This window comes from Cygnus atratus, chromosome 7 (genome assembly GCF_013377495.2).
Source record: "Cygnus atratus isolate AKBS03 ecotype Queensland, Australia chromosome 7, CAtr_DNAZoo_HiC_assembly, whole genome shotgun sequence".
Classification (NCBI taxonomy): Eukaryota; Metazoa; Chordata; class Aves; order Anseriformes; family Anatidae; genus Cygnus; species Cygnus atratus.
Window position 1 is genome coordinate 27727827 of NC_066368.1, and position 17652 is coordinate 27745478.

At 44.0% G+C, this 17652-nt stretch overlaps 1 protein-coding gene across 1 annotated transcript in view; it reads right to left on the minus strand.

Annotated features, from left to right (window-relative positions):
• Positions 1-271: 271 nt before the first annotated feature.
• ARID5B (AT-rich interaction domain 5B) overlaps positions 272-17652 on the minus strand; it is a 116599-nt gene continuing 99218 nt past the window's right edge. Inside the window, 3 exon segments of the mRNA XM_035544563.2 lie at positions 272-5099; positions 5102-6110; positions 9879-10077. Of these exon segments, the coding sequence (XP_035400456.1) occupies positions 3961-5099; positions 5102-6110; positions 9879-10077 (2347 nt within the window). The 3' untranslated portion in view covers positions 272-3960.

Consider the following 17652-nt stretch of genomic DNA (forward strand, 5'->3'; position numbering starts at 1 on the left):
AATGTCATCCCATCCAAAGCTGTGACTGCAGTCAACATAACCACGACACACTTTAATGTGAGCACACTGCGAAAATAGAGGGGCACTGAAGATCTTGTCTCTTCCTCCTCTAGGAAATTACAAACTTCCATTTCTTTAATCTAATCATTTGCAGGAGGGGATATTTTCTCTCGAAAAGCCAATAGAAGAGGGCCGAAAGGTCGGATGGGATAATATGTAACCCAATGCGATAAGGGCTGTTTACAGAATTATTAATCAAACACAAAAGGGAACAGATAGTAACATTTTTTATTAAATATTACAGTGGATCAAAAAGTACAAAATATCTTTTGCCTGCTATGTGATTGGGAAACTATTGGCACATAATACAGTATCAAAAGCATTAATAAGTACAATTTGGAAAACATACAAAAATTGAGTGTTTATAGTTGGCTCAGCTTTATTTCTGGTAGTGTTTAAACTAACGCAAAGGTTACTCAATAACCTTTTAAATGGGAAACTATATAATATTACTGGGCCATTTTTATATATACAAATCATCACCTTACAGAGCATATAGGCTACATAACTTGAATCACAAAAAGTATACAATATTTACAACAAAAGAAAGTTAAAAAAGTATAAACAGCTAGTAGATTATGCTGCCATTATTAGAACATATTTAAAACTATGGGGCCAGGGAAGGAGGGGAGGAGGAGGAAGAGAACAAGTGAAGTATCAACCACGTTTACAGCAAACACCATAGTAAGTGCTCATGGAAACAGTTCCAATGCCGTGGGCCTCACACCAGCGCAGGAATTCTCAGGAATTCTCACTAAAATGTGACAACTGTTCGATCGGCCCCGATGCCGCCTGGTTGACCACTGCAGAGGAGAGCGCGCCAAGGAGCATCCCCGTGTGCCCCGAAAGCTCCCGACACCGCTGCCACGTGCTGCCGCCTTGTCCCGAACTGGGACAAACTACTTCCCATGCATGGGTATACCAGGCAAACACTTCACGTTGCCAAGACAGACTTGCAAAACGCCGTCCTCGCACACCTCGGCTCTTGCTAGGAGTGCACTGCACTGACAAGTGCTACTGCTGATGTGCTTCGTGAAGTCAGGCTCAGCCTGCAGCCAAAAGGCACGCGTGAGCCGTTGCTGCTGGGCCGTTACAACCTTTAGCATCCCTAATGAATCCTGGACATAGTGCGTTCAGCTTGCAACATTTCTTGGAACTGGTTCTTGGTAAATAGATTTATGACTCTATTGCCAATTAGATTCCACAGTTTCCTTTACAAACCTAGCAATAACAATGGTTTGATTGCACAAAGACAGGCTTGTGCAATTTCATTCAATAATAAGGCCCCTTGAACTCAAACAATGCAAACAAAGCCCTATTTAAGACATTAAAAAAAAAAAAAAAAGACTTTTCAGCCAATGGAGAATTCAATAGCCTTTCAAAAGATTTCCAAGATTTCTCTTAGGAGTTTTTAAACAAATAACACACCACTTCTGTTGGGGGTTTACACTACCATTTCTTTTTATTTGTCCTGAGGTTTTGCCCATCATATGATGAGCCTCCCCAGACTGAAGGGGCCAGTGTCCTCCTAGGGCAAGTGAGGAGCCTCCCTCCCCGCTCACCTTCCCCCTGCCCCGCACGGTGTTAACTCTGCTTCACAAAGGCTACGATCAAACTCCAACACGACACAATCAAAAGGGAAAGCGGACACTTTGCGTAAACAAATGCACAAATCCAGGACACACGTTTTAACCTAAACAAGAAGGAGAAACGCTTGCTTTGCCAAACACACAAGCTCCTAGTTGTGTTTGCTGTAGATTCTCATATTCTCTCTGTCCCCCCACCCTCCTTCCCCCCACCCATCCCTAAACCCCTGATTCTCACATGATTCAGATCTAGTGCAACTTTACTAGAGATGTCCTCAACATTATGGCCTCTGCCCAGCTGAGCCTGCGGTTTTGTTCCTGTATGATCTGTGGAGCAGCAGGATGCTCTGCATTGGCACATCCATGTTCTAAGTTCTACTAGTCTGTTTATTGATCAATTAAATATAGTTTTACCACAGGAATATAAAGTATTTAATCGAAGAAGCTGGATCTTTAACAGTAGATGAGTATATTATTCTGGTTTCCACCTTTGGATATTAACTATGATACATTATATATTGTATTTGGCTTCATATCACGGGAAAATTTAATGACATGCCTAGCATGCAAAGTGTTTCTTAGTAGTTTCCATTTTTGTTTTCGTATCGATTATGCTGTCTTTGAACAATAACTGAGATGGTTTGAATCACAACCAATGTTCACATTGTAAAAAGCCTCCAAGCCACACTTCTCTTTATCGATGTCTACGCTCAGCTGCATGGCGGTGACATCCTTCAACGTGAACATGCATCCACAGGAAAGCTCTTTCGTTATCAAAACCCAGCCCCTCTGCTCCTGGCTTCTGCTCTGTGGAGGATGCCCGGGGAGGGCTGCGGTGCCCGCAGGGTGTGGAAGGACCGTCCCAGCAGGCACCAGCTCCGCTGCCACCTCAGGGGCTGGATGCCACCAGCAGAGACCCAGCCCACGGGCGCTGGCTGCGCTCATCAGTGGGGAAGCCGGGGCTGGCGGGGCAACCACTGCACACAACCCCAACCCATTCCACCGAGCTTGGCCCATGGCATGGGACCCAGCCACCTCTGGTTCAAACCAGCACGGGCTCCTGTCCTAATTTCTGAAATTCTCAACATTCTTGCAAACCACAAATCCGTTTTCTGGACCCCTCTGCCAACCAGCAGCTCGTGTCAGTGAGGTTTTGTTTTCTAGATCTGGTACACAGGAGGGTTTCACAGCCTAGGTAAGGTAAGTGCGACTCTTGACAAATTCACGGACCATGATATGGGAAAGCAAAGCTTGGTGGGAAGGGGAAAGCAGTGCGTGAGCCGCCGCAACAGCATGAGGAGAGCGGGAGGTGCTCAGCACCCTGCAGGACTGGACTGTAGGGAAAGGAACCTTGCTTGCATCCTTGCACCATAATATTACCTACAGTATGTTTATATCCGTTAAAATGAATCTGAACCAGTTGCTTCAGTTTGTAAACAGTAAACGTTACCACAAAAATAAAACAAAAACGCTGCTCCAAGTATGAAGAAACTGGAAAAATTACAAACACATAAAAAAAATTAGGACAGCCACAGCCTTTAAAAAAAGTTGCAGATAAAATGATACTGTTTAATTTAAAAAAAAAAGAAAAACAAAAACAAAACAAGAAATGAACATAAAGAGCACAGAATATACTGGACAAACAAAACTATATAAATTATTGTGACCAAATGTGACACTGGTAGTTTATGAAGTGGATATGTACAGTCAAATTAAACAGTGTTTACCCTTCTGTTCTAATAGTGTTAAAATGAAAAATCTATTGCCGTTTTACTATACATTGCATTGATTGAATCTTTAAAAGTCAGGAAAAGTTACCCAAAAAAGCACATCCAATGATTGTGTGGATTCTCGGCCCTCTTCTCCTTGCCAGGTTCATCTTGAGTCCTTGACTCATTTGCAACAACGCTCAGCCTCTGGTCCCTGGCTCAATGAAAAGCAAATGCAAATGTCACCTCTCATTTCAGTGAGCTCAGGACTGGGCCTGCATTTCCACGGCTCCCTTTGAACATTTGCTCTTACCATACACAAGTCCTTTCAGAAAACACATATGCAAAATCCAAAGACTTTTTTTGTGTGTTTGTGTGTTGTTGTTTTGCCAGGGCAGGGGTGAGGGGAGAGGGGGCTGACGTGGAGCCAGAATTAAAGAAGTAGTCCTGTCTTGATCACACTCTGAAGCTTTCCGCTATGCGGGATACGACTGCATCCTGGTTGACAAAAATACAGATTGCTAAATCTGCAAGACATCGTCACAGGGGAAGGAATGTCGCTAACTGAACTTGTTTTCTCAGACTTTTTTTTCGAGTGAGGGGGTTTACAGTTTTGTGCTGGGATGTACAGAGGACAGCTGGGAAGGTGGAAATGCAGCTTGAGGGTTTATAGCAGCTAAAGGATAAATGCTGTTATGCAAAAGGTCACCGTACGAACTTCCTACAGGTGTTGCTGCGGCTAAGTGTCTATACAGTTGCTGAGAATTTGTAGGGGACGTGAGGAACTGTCTCTGCACCATGAAGGAATGAAGAGCCAAAGGCTGCATTAGTGGGGAGAGCACGGTCTGATTTTTCAAGTACTGTAAAGGATGGGAATACCCAGGCGGGAGGCGATTGTTCAGCCCTGTGCACAGGGTTCCTGGATACAAGCCTGGGAAGATCGGGGCCGAGAGGGGAAATTTGTGGCTCTCCAGCACGCTGCCTGAATGCAGGCCATGCAGCGGCTTGCTGCCTTCCCCCTCTGCATCGGGAACCTTTTCTTTCGCCGAGGTCTCCTTTGGTAAGTGCAGAGGAGAGACAGCTCGGATTTTTTTTTCAGAAATGACTTTGTCCAAGTCCTCCAGGCTCCGCTTCAAAGGCCGGGCAGCCCCGATGGTTTGAGGGCTCGTTCTGCGGCTTATGATAGGATGCACCATCCCCTCCATCTTCCTCAGATTCTCCAGTCTCTGTGCCTGCTGCTTCCCAGACCTGTGGAGCAACTCACTGTGTTTTTTAGGGGCTGTCATGGCCATGGGGGACACACGGCAAGCTTTGGGGTTACAGTCTATGCTCACTGTCTGGCTGCTCACAGCCTGGAACGGGGAGATACCTTTGCCTTCTTGCTGGGCCACAGATGAATGAGAGAGGCCGGAGCCGGGAGCCTTTGCAGTCTGTTTGTGTATGCTCTTTGGAAGACTCAAATCTGTTGGCTGATCATCTGAAGAGGCTTCCACTGACGCCTTTTTTTCTTGCTGATGCAAAGATGGGTGATAATTTAAATTTAGTTTTTCTTGGTGTTTGTGTTGAGTAAAAGTAGAAATATTTTCAGACTCTCTGAACATGTCCCGGGGGAGGTACTTTGATGTCTGTTCATTATTAAGGTGGTGTTCTGTGTGCCTATAAAGGCTGTGCAGATGAGGTGATGAATAAAAATCTGCCAAGAAAGTGGGCACATGGGAGTGCTGCAGTGCCCTTTTCTCACTCATTTATCTTTGCAGTCCTGGATATCTGTCTTCGGTACATACGACTCAGCAAGAGAACTGAGGTGATGTTTTGAAAAATCACAGCGCTGAGGATCCGGTTTACTTAGCACGTCATGTTTAAAAACGTCATTAATTGATTTCCTTTCTTCCTTGGTTTTAAAACTCTGTACATGTTGTATGACTGTTGGCCTATTAATTGCTATGGGATCAGAATTCGGGATGTGGGGACCTTGTGATATGCTTGAGGACAGTTCATCTCTGCTGCTCAATTTCTTTTTGCTAATCAAAGGTGGAGGAGAACCATAAGGATAACTACATGACAAGGCTGCCCCACTGACCTGCGACAGCAGCTTTTTCTTTGCTAGGGGTGACATGATGCCTGGATTACCCTTTGAGTAGAGCAGTGGTGTGTAACCAAAAGTGGAGTCTTCATTCATGGACCCAGGCAGCTCCTTTTCTTTGAACATGTCGAAGTTCTGGACCACCAGTACTTTGGGCGTTTGCTTCAGTGCGTCGTGGATATCTTCGTTTCCCAGCTGATCCACTTTCACCGTGCAGTTTGCAATGTAATCAGCCATCTCTGGCAATTTGTCATCTTCCATGTCACTTTGAGTGGGCAGCTGGACTGGAAAAGCTGTGAAGGGCATTTCTGAAGGTTCGCTTTCTAAGCTCTCATTAAAAGCTTTGTGTATTCTTTGTTCCAGCTTTGGGTCTTCCAGGGCATCTGCTGAGGGGTGCATTCGTTTCGTGACAGTGGCATCCAGCATAGTATCTTCTTCTGGGGGCACAGATATACTTGAGAAAGAGGATGAGTGAGGAACATCCTCCTTGGCTTTCTCACTGTTCGAGCTGTTTTCTGTCAAATCTGTCTTTTCCAGAGGTAGAGGCCGAGCTGCCTCTGGTAAAAGAGATGGAGGGCCTTGCATGGGCTGTTTCATCTCTCCCGCTGTAGGATGTTCTGGGAAATTTTTCTGGTCTGCTGATTCTTGATCTTTCTCTTGTTCTGATGAAACCTAATAAAATGATACAATTGACAGTAATAAGAATGCTGTGCATTTGGCAGGCTGTTAATAAGATCATACACAGTACACTATTTGCTACTCCTAGAGATGTACTTGTCAATCACCTTGTTGGAATGTGAGAGCTCTAATACCAGGTATCAGAGTCAAACAAAGAAACATACCTCCTGGAAATATTAAGAAATACAACATCCCTGCCAATGTCATAATAAGGCATTTCAAAACAGCAGATGTTTGTAACCTGACTAGAGGCACCAGTGGCTTCACCAGATAACTAAACACTGAGGTTATATTCTTTTGAAATTAATTAGGCAAATGCAGAAGAGCAGATTTCATACCACAAACAATAAGGCTATAGAAATTTCTCTTGCTTGCTTTCTCTTTCACCTATGAAAACTGCACAAAGATCCTATGTTTTTTGTTACATAAAGATGAAAATGCAGTCTCTCCAGAACGGCTATCTTAAAATTCAGTGATCACAGAGGAGATCATTCACACCCAGTTCTGCATTAAAGTGTGAAAATGATAGAAATGGCATACTAGGAATCCCTATTGTAGGCAGCAAATCACTGCCGCAGCTTAACTAGGACACACATTTTTTTATTAACGGATTAAAATGAAGTTGTCAACATTCAGTAAGTGTGTGTGCACACTATTACAAACATAGCTTTTATACGTTATTGTCAATGGGACTGCAGCTCTTTCTGCTCCCCCATTAATACAGCTTGTGTGCACAATTCACGCTATTCATCCCATTATGTCGCTGGCTGAACTGTGACCCGCAGAGGTCATCAGAGCGTCCCATCTGCAATCCAGCTGACTGACAGCCCTTTTCAAAACTGCTGTCATTCTCCTCTGACATGTCGTGGTATAAGACAATCATAAAACAGCAGCATTGTGCGAGCCCTTTATTATTATTGTTTTCTTTCCTTCTTAGTTGTAAAGATAAGACGCATCGAGAAAGTTAGTATCTAAATGCTGCTCTATGGTCTGTCATAGGAGCGAGGGGCTGGAGAAGGTCCTAACAAATCTAACCATCTCAGAGATTTATTTCTTTGCAGCTGCTTTTAAATATTCCTGTGTGTTTCGTTGGCCTATTAGTTACAGTGTCTGTTAGTCATCGTAACTTCTTCTTTTTAAACTAATAGCAGCCTTTTGCAGTCCAAATACCATCATTAGGTCCTTTACAAAGTAGTATCACTAGTCTCTTGAGCTTATAAAATTACAGGAAAATACCAGACAGATGAGCAAAGCAAGGCGGAAAAAAAAGAGAGAAATCATATTTAATAACTGTACATTCTGCTCTTTGTTTCTGTTAAGCAACATTTTGATTGAAGTCTCAGCTATTGTGAGGAAATGTGCAGTCTAAGGCTAATAGCATTTTGTCTGGTATCTTGTTACACTGACAATGTCATTGTGATGGCAGGAAAACAGCGAAGAGCACAAAAGCAAATGCAACCCTAATAAATTAAAGTTATAGTATCTCCCCACATACTTCATATGCTGCATGAGTTGAACATGCAATGGAGAGGACCGCACATCTGTAGCGTGGTATGCTTTTGCAGCCCACTGCTACAGCCAGCTTTGAGGCCACGTGCAGGAACAGTTTCAGCAGTGCCTTGGCTGGGGCGATGCCTACACACCTACACGGGAGTTCGCTCCAGGCAGTGGGGCTGGACGCGAGGCTCTGGGCACGGAAGCCTCCCTGTGGAGCAGCACCGATGGGCGCTGCAGCTCTGTTCCCACCCCAGGGCGGATGTGCCCATTCCTGCGGGCGCCTTCCCTGCTCAGTCTTCGTGTAACCACCCATACTGTGACCTGATTGAAGGATGAGGTCCTTAATTGCCCACCCTGATTAAACTGGGGGCAGGACGGCATCTTTCATCTCAGTCAGAGAGAAGACATTAATTCTGCTGTAAAAGGTACCAATTTACAATGGGAAACTGCCACAATTGTACATTTTCATTGTCTCGCCTAGGCTCCTTACGCTTCCGATAAGCGCAGCTTAAGAACTCTTCCTGCGATCCACATACAAAAATAACTGCAGTTTAAGCAGCAGGAAGTTTGAGATAGGGAACAACAAAAGCAAGGAAATTCAAAGTTAAGTCTGACGCTCTGTTGCTGGCTTGTTATGCTGTGCTTAGCTGTGGCAGTACCAACAGTACGTGAGGTATCTTGCTGATCCAAGACGCCACAGTAAACAACCAGACACAAAGGAGTGACAGGGGAAGGGAGCACAAGCCTTAACTCCACATTTCCTTGCTTTGGGCGATTTGTATTGTGACCTTCCAGTGACTTAAAGACGCTTGGGTGCACTCTCCTCTCTAGGTTATTTTCAATCAGGAGCAGAGGGGTTCTCCCCCAACAGGTTTCCCTGATGTACAATTATGGTGCAAGAGTAAACCAAAAAAACCTCCTCTCTCTGAGGAGTGCTCTTATATTCAGTATTAAAGCTGCTGTTGATCAAGACAATTTAAAACAAATTCTGGTTTGGACAGGAGATGACATTTGTCATCGTAAGCACAACTTAAAGCGGTAGTGGGACATGCAAATCAGAATTTTTTGTTCTTGAAACACAAATCTCAGATGCATTTGTGTTTACTGGTTCTGTGATTTTTTTTTTAAACAACAAGGAGGATGGTTGTTGGTAGCTGACTCAATACCGATTTCCAAACTGGTTTAGAAACAGGACTTAAGTACCTGCCAGATGACAATGAAGGCAAAGGAGCAGCTGTAGTCTGCTGGGCACACCATGTGTCTAGACATTCTTTAAATACTTCCACTGCAACGCCTTGAAGGCTGCTGTGACCTGGCAGACTGAGACAGGGAAAGCAGAATCTTGTGCATGGGCTGTGTGCAAGGAGCTTCACTGCCTCACTCACACATGGGTGCACGGAGGGCACAGGACAAAGTGGCTCAGATGGGCAAAAGAAGTGCTTAAGAAACATGGCAGCAAAAACCCCACTGGTTTTATATCACTGAACAAAACATGAAACTTGCCCTTACCTGCAGACAAATATGAATCCCACTGGTCTATCTAATCATGGGCTGTGAACACAAATACTATTTTATGAGAGCTGTCCTATGGGTGCACACAATGTGGCTCTATCTGGAAACCAGGGCCTGCCCATGTGAAGCAGGTGACAGCATAGGAACCTATCTCAGCTGAAAACCAGCTGTGGTATGTGAGAGAGACATCGGTCTCAGTTAAGGCTTCCCTCAAAATCCAACCTTTGAGTCTAAAGCGAGATTCAGTATAACACGATAAAAATCCTGGGGAGTGATATCCTTTTGGTGGACATGTACATACATCTGTAAGCATGGAAACGCTGATCCAGGAGTTACCACTAGAAAAACCAGCTGTATCCAACAGTTACCACAGCATTATCAGCAGTATTAGGGTTCTTGTACCCTATACTTAGATTAGGAAATAACTGTGGTAGTTGTGTGGTTTCCTTTTGGCAGCTGCTGATCTTTTCGTGGTGACCACTGTATAATACAATGAGCAGAAATGATACTTGCTACATCCAGAGCTTGGTCTTCTGCCATCACTCTTAGGCAATAAGAAACTAACTGGTCGCTGTAGCCCAGTGAAATCACAACACAAACAGTACCACAATAAATGAATTTCCATTGCTGAACAAACTCAAAGGCCAACTGATGGAATCCTCCAGTTTAAATTACCTATTTTATCACTGTATTTTGAGTGATTAAAGCTGCACATTTTTAATTGACAAGTTGAAAAGCAGGAAAGCAACCAACCTCAGATGCATCTTGGGGTTTCTGTGCATTATCTTTTTCCTTCTTGCTCTTTTGGTTTTCATTTTTGATGCGTTTTGTTCCAGACACTTTTGTTTTCACTTCACCCTCCTGGGAACTGTTATCCTGTTTTCGAGGTTTCACTGGAGGCAGTGGCTTATCTTCCTCTCCTTTAATAAATCTTTCATACGGCAGGATTAATCTAGGGGATTAAGGAACAAATAATTGATCAGATTTTGCCATTCTAGCAAAGAACAAAATGTATCTACTATGAGCAGTTTACTTAATAAATCTATTTTCTTCCATGGCATAAAAGCAACACTGTAAACTCTACATCTACAAATCCAAGTATGATAAATCAATTTATTTGGCAAGATTATCATGTGGCGTAAATTCCATGGAGTTGGTATGTCTCAGTTGTCAGTAAGGTTGCAGTGGTTTATGCGGCTACACCAATTTGTAAAGATGAGGATATGAGCCACTATGTTTTAGACTGATAGAAAAAAAGCGCAACCATTTACTTTTATTTCCCCTCCCTACCCTTAAAAGCATGCAGTAAACCCCAGGAAAACACCTCCAAAGCCACAGCCAACCTGATAACAGCTACACAGTTCCCAGGCTGGAGGTTCCCCTGAGTGCAAGGGTAAATGCCAGAAACTGGGTAGAAGACATCGGAGTGCAGAACGTGCAACGGCAGGCACAGCACGCAGCGTGGTGCAGCACCAGCCCACCCGGAGCCTTCCAAACACACCCGCAAAGTGACAGTCACCATGGTCCCTGCCTTATCAAATGAGTCTTGTCTTTTACAGGAAAGAAAGACGGAGAAAAAGAGTTAAAAGTGAAGGAATTTTGAGCCGTGGAACTTGCCTCCACAAAGCATACCAAATCACTTTAAAAAAGAAAGAAACACAAACAGAAAAAATATCCTCCCCCAAAAGCATCAAACACTTTGAGTTTTAATCTATCTGTTTTCCCTTTGCAATTCTTGATCTGAAAGGAAAAATAACTGATATAATTAAAAGGGATGGATTGCATTACAATCTCAGTTTCAACTTCAGTGATTAAAGTTTTTATAATGCATTTGGTATGATTAATGACTCACTGTGGGATTAATACAAGACTGAGACTTTAAAAATATGAACTTTAATACAGCAAACATAATTTGTTTAAAAAAAAAAGACAAGTTGACTCTATGAAGAAAATGTACTTTGCTTATAAACAACATAAATCTGTTCAAATACCAGGAATCCGTAATTATCTTTAATCTAAGACTCCAAGGCAGAAACCTCTTTGGTTCACATATTCGTTTGTTATCCTAGAATCAGTTCCTAAGCATGCAATTTTGATTTACATACTTAGATGTTCAAACACAGTTTGGGCTTAAGAGAGCAGAAATTAGATTGCTCGTGATCATAATATTTTACATTTTAATAAAATACAACATAAATTATGTTAAAATATAAACCTAATTTATGCTATATTAGAAACAAAATTCATTAACTGAGCATGCTCTGACATGGTATGTGCAAAGAGGCGTGAATAATACTTTCTAGCCCTGAATTTGGCAGGGCTCCAGTAATGAAGCTAAGCAGAGCCCACAGGGAATATTCATCTTCAGATCCCATTACAAACTGAGTTTAAACATGTTACAGCTGCTAAAACTGGAAACTGCTCCCTCTATGCAAACTTAGCAAAATAATATGTAGTTGCCAAATACCTGCTTCCCACTGTAATATTACAGTTAATGTTTATATAATAAAAAGCATAACTAAGCAGAATCAGAAAAAAATAATCTTGTTCATACTTGAGGCTGCTAAATTTCACTCTCAAAGCACAAATATTCATAAAAGCACCGGATACCTCCCCATGCTGCACACAGCGCTCCGGACTTCACTGGGGGCGAGGCCGGGTTTCACACAGGGCTACATCGACGTCGCCCTGCCACGTGTTAAATATTTAAAACCTCTTTTAATAAAAGCACGTTTTACAACAATCACTGCGAGCGCTGCGAGGGGACTGTTTGACTCTGTTTTGTTTCCATGGGAACGTGCCGCCCGTTACGAATGCCCGCGTCCCATCAGCAGGCGAGGAGGCTGCCCCGGCCCACGGCCCACGGCCCACCGGTGGCCCTCGCCGTGAGGAGGCCGCGTGCCGAGCCCCGTGGCCGCAGCAATGGGCGGCAGACGGCTGGCGGGCCTCCCGCCCAGCCTCACGGGGTGCCGCGGCACGGCGGCTCCTCCTCCTTGTGGTGCACCTCACCAGGACTCATTAGCTTCGGCGCTAATTAGCGACCGTGCCTTAAATTTCCTTTTCTGATCTGAAGAGTTCACGTGGGAGTACAACATTTTCATTTTAGCTATTTTTCACTGAGCTCAGCAGTTGGCAGTACGACAGCAGTAAAAATACATTTCACATCACCGGTCAAAGGCCTGGAGCCAGCAGCAGGAAATCTGGAATTAAATGTTTCTTGTATCTGGAAGGAGGCATGACTAAGGTAAAACTGAATCAAAACACAAGGATGGCTTGTTCTAGGAGCTCTCCCTCCTCGCTTCCAGCGAGCCCCACGTGCCGCAGAGACCGTTTTGGGGGGCTGCTGGGGGCGGCGGGGGAATCCCGGCGAGAAGGTGCGCACGAAGGCCAACCACACGAGCAACTGCTGCTTCGCATCGAGACTTCCGCTGGTTACAATTTTCACTGAATGTTTTTTCGGTTATCCTGTCACGGTACAACACAATTACCCACAGGATATGATCTTATCATTTGATTATTAGAAGTTTTTATAGCACAAGGGTAATAAAGCTAACGCAGCTCTCGGAACAGTTAAAGCCCCAGCTCACATGCCATTACCACTCGCTGCGCAGCCAAGTTAAGGTCAATATTGCCCAACGCAGGAAGAATGCGATTCGCTATTATCCAAATAGTTTAGCAGAATGTGACATGTCTGAAATGAACACAAGGGTTTTGTCAAATATGTGCAGTGCAGGTAAGATTTAATCAATCTTTGCGCAAGGAAGGGCAGAGACGGCGCTCACAAACGTGTGCCCCAGTGCCTCGGACGTGCCCCGCTCGGCACAATGCCCGCGCCGCCCTCAGCCGCGGCCGCCTCCCGCGGGGGGCATCAAAGTGCCCATAAAGAAGGAAAAGGGGGGGAGTATTCTGTGGGCTGAAGAATATTTACTTGTAAAGCCTGCGAGGAGACCAAATAAAAGGGTCTTTATCATGATCATGATTCCAATATTAAGATTAATAAAATGTATTATTTATAAGTCAATTAACATAAATAGAATATGTAAGCACTAGTGTATTAAAAAATCTTTCCACAGGCAGCAGATTTTTAGCAGCATGAGTTTTTTTTTTTTTCCTGGAATAATACAAGAATAACATTTTCCAGCCAAGAGCAGAAACAGTAGGGGAGTCTTTGCTATCACAGAGCTTCTTATTAAATTCAGTCACTGTGAAAAGCGAGTCCTTTTTTTTTTTAAATAAAGACAACTTAAAATCAATACAAGTTAGATTAACAAATCAGTACTATACTAATCCTGATTTATTACAATCGGCAATATTAAGTTTAATCACGTATAAACTGCTACTCAAAAAAAGATTTTGCTTTACTAAGTCCTGAATTAAATAATGGTGCAGAGTGTACTCAGTTTTTAGATCTGCATCATCTGATATTATGAAAAATTCAATGTACTTCTCTGCAGCAGATGTCAGAGGTCAGTAAATCTATTACAGTAATGTAAGTAATCTGGCTTTCTGCCAACCTTTTTTTAAAAAACACTGAAGCAGATAATTTTATATTTACAAATTCTAAAATCCTCCAGGGACTGAATCTCTTTCCCAACAAAAAGCAGAAACTTCACATTAGAGAAATGTATTTCACAGTATATCAAACATGTCTTCATCATTAGCATTTCATAAAAAGAAAAAAAAAAAGCCCTTAATCCTTATTAGTCAACATTTTTTTCCCAGCTATAGAAATAACAATACAAAGTCTAATCTGAGCCAGTAACCACTACATCTTCATGTATTGATTATGCAGAACAAATGACTTTTTTGGCCCAACTCTGCTTCACAGGACACATGAGAGCACATCTATTTATAGACATGATAAAAAAAGTAGCTACAATAATGCAAAGGATCTGACCAACCCAGAAAGAGGAAGGAAATTAAATGTTAAGGCTGCCAGTTTCCTCTCTAATTCTCCCCACTGTGTGTGGATATTGCGGAGCGCTCAGGCCAGGGAGGAACCATATGCCCAGGACACAGCGCTCTCTCCATGGGCTGCACGGGGGAAGGAGGGCAGGAGGCTGTTCAGCACAACCCCTACAGTATTTTTATACTATTTGTTTCAGTGGTTATTTTTGCTTGCTTTCTGGCAGAATAAAATATTCCGGCATGTCTCCCATTGACATCATCTTGCTTTCTCAAGGGCTCCAAGCCCAACACAAAACAGTGCGCAAGGGAGCCTCTCAGCCACAAGAATAATCTTGGAAGGACGTAAAATACCAAAGCCCATTACTCGGGAGACGCTGCCCTGTTTCCATTCTTGGCAAGAAGGTTAAGGAAGCTGTTTGCAATGGGAATGGAAAAAGACTTAAATCTGCTCCACCAAATGAATACAGCCACCAGTTAACCCGTGGAACTCACTGCCAGGGGGTATCTCAGGGCCAAGGGATTAGCGAGATTACGCAAGGATTAGATGCTAATGTAAATCATGAGAACACTAAATGCTTAGAGTTTCAGGAACACTCAGAAGGGACAGGCAACAAATCACCTTACTGGTAGGAGTTCAGAAAACACCTCCCTCCTGGGCACTTTATGCCACTGCGGGTCTTGCTCCTTCCTTCCTCTGAATGCATTGCTGGAGCCAGCCCAGTTTGACGGGGAACCCTCTGTTAGGTCCTCGAGAGCAGTGGGGCAGAGCTGCCTGCAGCCGTGGGTCTGAGCACAGCCCAGGATGAGTAGCCACTGAGATGGGGCGGCTCCAGGGACAGCCCCATGCTGCCCCCAGAGTAGAGGGCCCCCAGTTGATAACCTCAGTTGCAGAAGCCCCATTCTCCTTCCCTAGAAACTCGGTGGCAAAATATTCAGTTGTTTTAAGGGACCAGAAGGAATGCCCTAGCTCTGATCCCGAGAGAAGGCTTATCTTTTTTACACTGATGCTCTTTAAAAGGGACAAATCTTGGGGCAATGCTGTCGGTGCAAGCATAGGAAACAAGTCACCTTCAACGGCAATCAGCTGGTGGGGATGGACGGGAGCGTCAGGCAGCTCTCCTGGGCACCAGCGACCAATTCCCCGCAGAGAAAAGGGGGGAGGAATAACCCAAGCTCTAAGATCTCAGCCTATTTTCTGAAATGGGAATATAAAACACAATGAGGAAATCAAGCAGTGTGTTCCTCCAGCCTGATTTCCCCGTGCTGCATTGTACAATCCAGGGTTACGAAAGCAAGCCTTGCATGCTTTTGTGCAGAATATAATAGCAATAGGATTATTTGCATTTGTCTGAAGTACAAAACTGGCATGTATTTTATCAGCAAAGGCAAAATATGTCTGAGTTCAATTTTGTTCCCAAAGAACTTTCCTTCCTTAAAGAAATGGCTCTTTCATCCTTTCATCAACAACTTTCCTCACAGCCCACTGGGAGTGCTGGTGGGTAATGAGAATGGCTCGCTGCTGAAAGGTGGGAACTGCCTTGCTGTAAGAGAATTCAAAGACACTTTGTTTTAAGTAAACTGGAAATTAGTGACATTACAAACACAGCTGTTGATTTAGCTGCACAGCCAGGTGATGGAAGCTCAGACACTCTCCAACCTATGGCTCAGCAGGGGGAAATGAACAACCATCCCAGATTTACTGCATGGGAAAGATTCAAAGGAAGGGTGATGGGGACTGCGAAGGTGACCCAAGTCACCTACCAAAATCACTACAAGCCTCTGTTTTAGCCACAGTCACCATTTTCCATCTACAGGCAGTAATACATTTTGCCCAATAGTGCAAAATGGTCTGCACAGACTGTGCAATGCCCAGCCCCTGTGCTCAATACAAGCTTACAGATGTCATTTTGCACTGCTGGCAGGGTGCAGGTCTCCTAGAGGGAAATCCTGCTGACCCGGCCTGGGAGCTTGGAGCCACATCTCCACTGCACAAAGCTGGGCTAACCACAGGCAGCCCCTGCCATGTTAGCAAAGCCCTGCAGTAAAATACAAGGTGGAGATTCCCATCAGACTTGGGGAATGTGAGAGGGAACAACTTACTCCCCAGCCCTGGTGCTGCTCCTGCAAAGGAGAGTTGCACATCTCCCATTGCGCAGCACCCTCCTGGGACAGCTCAGCTCCCAGCAAGGAAACGGGCCATGTCCCCGTGAGCACAGCCTGTCCCTACTCCTGGATGTCACGAAGTGGAGTCACCAAGAGGGACCAACACGCTTGGCCTGATGCTGACCAAAGATGCACACCCAGCTCAGATGCTAGGAGTGCCGGGACCCCGCGTGTGCACAGCCGCAGTGCCTGCTGAGAGCCGATTCACACCAGTGCAGGGGGTGCACGGACAGGAAGCTCTTCTCTGCCTGGCTGACACCCACCCCGGGGCCCTGGGTAGCACACTGCATGCCCCAGTCCTGCTGGGACAAAACCCTGGGTGGAAAGAAGGCTGGGAAACAATTTCGACAAGGGAGAGAGACCATTGCTGTGCAGTCACTGGAAGGGAACGCCTGGTCGCCCAGCACACTCACCCAATGACTCCAGTGCTGGCCAGTAAGTCTCCTGGGTTGTAAACCCAGTCCTGACGAAATTCTGAAAAAACAGCGTGTTCTCAGATGTTTTGAATGGACAGTTAAGGATCTGTTTTAATGGTAAACAATTACATTCCTCTGTCATCTGATACTTTTTAAATTTTGGGGAGGGGGAAAGCTTTCTGAATTTTCAATAGTTCCTTTGTTACAGCATCTGTTACTCACATAATTGAAAAGATGTTTGTTCAGTGGTATGCTTGAGAGTACAGTTATTTAATCTTAATGATAAAGCCCTGAGGGCAGAAAATCATAAGTAGAAACCTCTTGTTATTTATCAAAAAAAAAAAACAGGAAAAGAAAAAGAAGGAAAAGAGGACAGACACCTCATCTATCTTCAGGCTTAAATTCATGCTTGATGGAAAACTATTGAGACAATTTGAAACTTGCAAAGTTTTCTGGGAGTCTGTGACTAGCTGAAGTGGGAGGGGGGCAGGAAAGTGGGGTGAAGACAAAAATAAAACAATCAAGTTAGTATGACATGAAAAAACTACTGCTTGGCAAAATTTTTTGGGTCAAACAAAGAGCTAGCTGTAGTTTACAGGATGACATAACACTTGATTAATTTTTGCCTAAGGATGTTTTCACACTTAACATTGTAAACCAAAACCTTCTATTAATTATAATGTGCATTAAAAGACAACCATAAGCATTTCCATGTATACGTTATAACAGAATCTTATTTTTTCTCCCCTCTAAAAGACTGGCTGCTATTTCCTACAAAACTCCACCAAAATGCTTACACTCCACCAGAGTTATCCAAACACTTTAACAAAACCAAGCAGCATTTGTGTGGAACGCAGGACTCTCTTGCATATTGAATTACTTCACAATATCCTTAGGGTAGAGAAACTTTACGGTTGTTACAAGAAAACCATGTAAGGGACCGACTTTGACCTGCCTTGTGTTTCTGATAACGTGTAATATTTATGTGAGCGGTTACGACAGAAAAATGGCAGAAGGGGCTCTGAGCTGCACAAGAGACT